Source organism: Salvelinus sp. IW2-2015, unplaced genomic scaffold, assembly GCF_002910315.2.
Source record: "Salvelinus sp. IW2-2015 unplaced genomic scaffold, ASM291031v2 Un_scaffold2546, whole genome shotgun sequence".
Lineage (NCBI taxonomy): Eukaryota > Metazoa > Chordata > Actinopteri > Salmoniformes > Salmonidae > Salvelinus > Salvelinus sp. IW2-2015.
This window is the reverse complement of record NW_019943859.1, coordinates 67,705-70,124: the sequence shown is the minus strand read 5'-3', so window position 1 is coordinate 70,124 and position 2,420 is coordinate 67,705. Positions and strand designations below refer to the sequence as shown.

Genomic DNA, 2,420 nt, shown 5'->3' with positions numbered 1-2,420 from the left:
TTTTATTCTGGAGTAGAAAAGAGCGGTACCATGATGCCTGATGTAATGTCTGGCTGACGGGCGCGTGGCCACTGACTAGTTAAACTTTATATGAAAATRCKTYCTRTCATTTAGAAGGCTAACATCACATTTCATCTTTTCACAAATAGTTTCATATGTAATCACATACGTTTCACAGCATTTAGATGTAAACCCCATCATTGATTAGTGGACACAACCAAAGACAGGAATGTGTGTTTCCTGTCCTTCATGAGATCACCAAATGAAACCAACTCAACATGACTGTCCCTTAAGTGTCCACGAACCATTCCCACATTCTCAAAAATATAAATATTGTTTAATTCTCCAATTTTAGGGATTAGGAGTTTTGGGAAGAAGAATGTCTTTGTTCTCCACGGTCTCTCTCCCTCCATACTCCATGACAGTGAAGGGAGAGAGTTTCTAGCAGGAATTTATGACCGTCGTACAACCTGGGGTAGGAGAGAGAGTGAGCATGATTTACACCCAAAAGGGCCATGTCGTGACACTGTAAAAGGTAAATGTCGAATGGTAAAAAGTTTTGACATAAGATGTCAAATCTAGTAGAAATATTGATTATCTCTTTTGTGTACCATCTGTGTACCAWCTTCTAAGGCATCTTCTGAGAAATAATAAAACAATTCAGAAACATGATTAAGACAGACTGAGACCATCTTGCTATAAAGCACGTTTTTTTAATGCTATAAGGAAATTAATACATGAGTGAAAGGGTGACAAAGGTCATAGGTTACAATCTAATCATCAAACTGTTCCGTCTAGTAGCCGTAGCTGTAGGTGTATCAAACTGTTCCGTCTAGTAGCCGTAGCTGTAGGTGTAGTAGACGGTGCCTCTCTTCAGCTGGCAGGTCTCACTGTGTGTTCCTGGGCGGATGGTGGTTCTGCAGGTTCCCATGTGGTGATCTAGTCCGATGATATCATCCCACACCTAATAATAATAATCATCATAATAACAATAATCGTAAAAATAATCATAATAATCTTCCTCCTCATCATTATCATCTTCGTCATCATAATAGTAATTGATGGGATTTACATAGTGCTTTTCCAGTGCTCAAAACGCTTTGCATAGTAAGGTGGGAAACTCACCTCCACCGTCAGGACAGAGTTGGGAAGGATGTTGGCAAAGTTGAACTGGCCGGGCCAGATGGGATTTTCTTGTTTCTCCAGAGTGTTGCTCTTGCCATGAAAGGATGAACCGCACCACACCTGAGGAAGATAATGTTGTCAGTAGACTTCATTAAACTTAAAAAAWATATATATTGTGCATTAAATACTAAATTATTGCGAATGTACAGTTGGCTCACTTGAATGAGGAAACAGTATATGTATTTTATAATTAATTAATTCATTATTTTMTTTGTTTGTTTATTAGTTCACCTAACAAATAACAAGCACTGACATTTTCAATGTGACACGTCACTGTACGCGACTTGATATCCAAACAAATGACTGCTGACTGTCTACTGTTTACTGTTTACTGTTTGATTATGGCTGTGTCTGTCCTTTTGTGTTATGATGTCTGTCCTGTCTGTAACATTACTGTACTTCTTCTGTTTTATCACCCCACCTGCCTTTCCATRATTGTAAATAAGAATGTTTCGTTAACTGACTGTTCTGGTTAAATAAAGGTAAAATAAATGAATAAATTCACCTTGACGTAAGGGCTTGGTTTTATGAATAGAAATCGTTTCAGGTTGGAGGCACGAATATCATGCACCCTGACGGGGCCGCCATTCAGGTCACAGTGTACAAGAGCCAGGGTGCATAGCAKCAGCAGTCCCAGGGACAGAGAGAGAGAGGCCATGGTACACTGTCTGAGAGAGAGTAAACATGTCCATAAGAGCTTGAAACTAACACTACAAACTGTATTCTGACAGGAGTAAAAAATTGAGTTGAAAGATCAGGATATATTATCAATGTTAAGAGATTAGTCAGTGGAAGAAGAGAGAGAGAGATAGAGAGAAATAAATGGAAGACACACAAGAACAATCCTTAATCAGCATAAATACAGGCTCTTATTCAATTGCAGATATTGGCTCTCCAGAAGTGTGTTTGATTTCCACACTAGCTTAATCCTGGATGGAGGGAGATGACACTTGATATAGAAACTGTCAGTCCCATGGTGTTACACATTCAGTTCTGACAGCAAACCTGGCTGAGAAGACATTCAGTGTACTCAAACATTTAGACATTCAGTGTACTGGCTAACTATTGGACCATGGGTTACTGATCAAACCTTAGGGAAAAACCTTGACAAGTAAGCGCTCAGTGATTGCACAGCTTGCCATTGAGCAAGCATAGACACAGGAAAAACTTGGCCTCGCCGTAGAGGAAAGGCTGTGCAAACCACTGAAGGACAGAGCTGCAGTTTACCTGACAAA

General features: G+C 39.6%; 1 protein-coding gene across 1 annotated transcript in view; it reads right to left on the bottom strand.

Annotated features, from left to right (window-relative positions):
• Nucleotides 1-693: 693 nt before the first annotated feature.
• Nucleotides 694-2,420, bottom strand: part of LOC139025355 (perforin-1-like) — a 57,479-nt gene continuing 55,752 nt past the window's right edge. The window contains exons 2-4 of the mRNA XM_070440445.1: nt 1,691-1,853; nt 1,126-1,245; nt 694-964 (exon numbers count right to left, since the gene is read on the bottom strand). Of these exons, the coding sequence (XP_070296546.1) occupies nt 833-964; nt 1,126-1,245; nt 1,691-1,843 (405 nt within the window). The 5' untranslated portion in view covers nt 1,844-1,853 and the 3' untranslated portion in view covers nt 694-832. The remainder of the gene's footprint in view (nt 965-1,125; nt 1,246-1,690; nt 1,854-2,420) is intronic.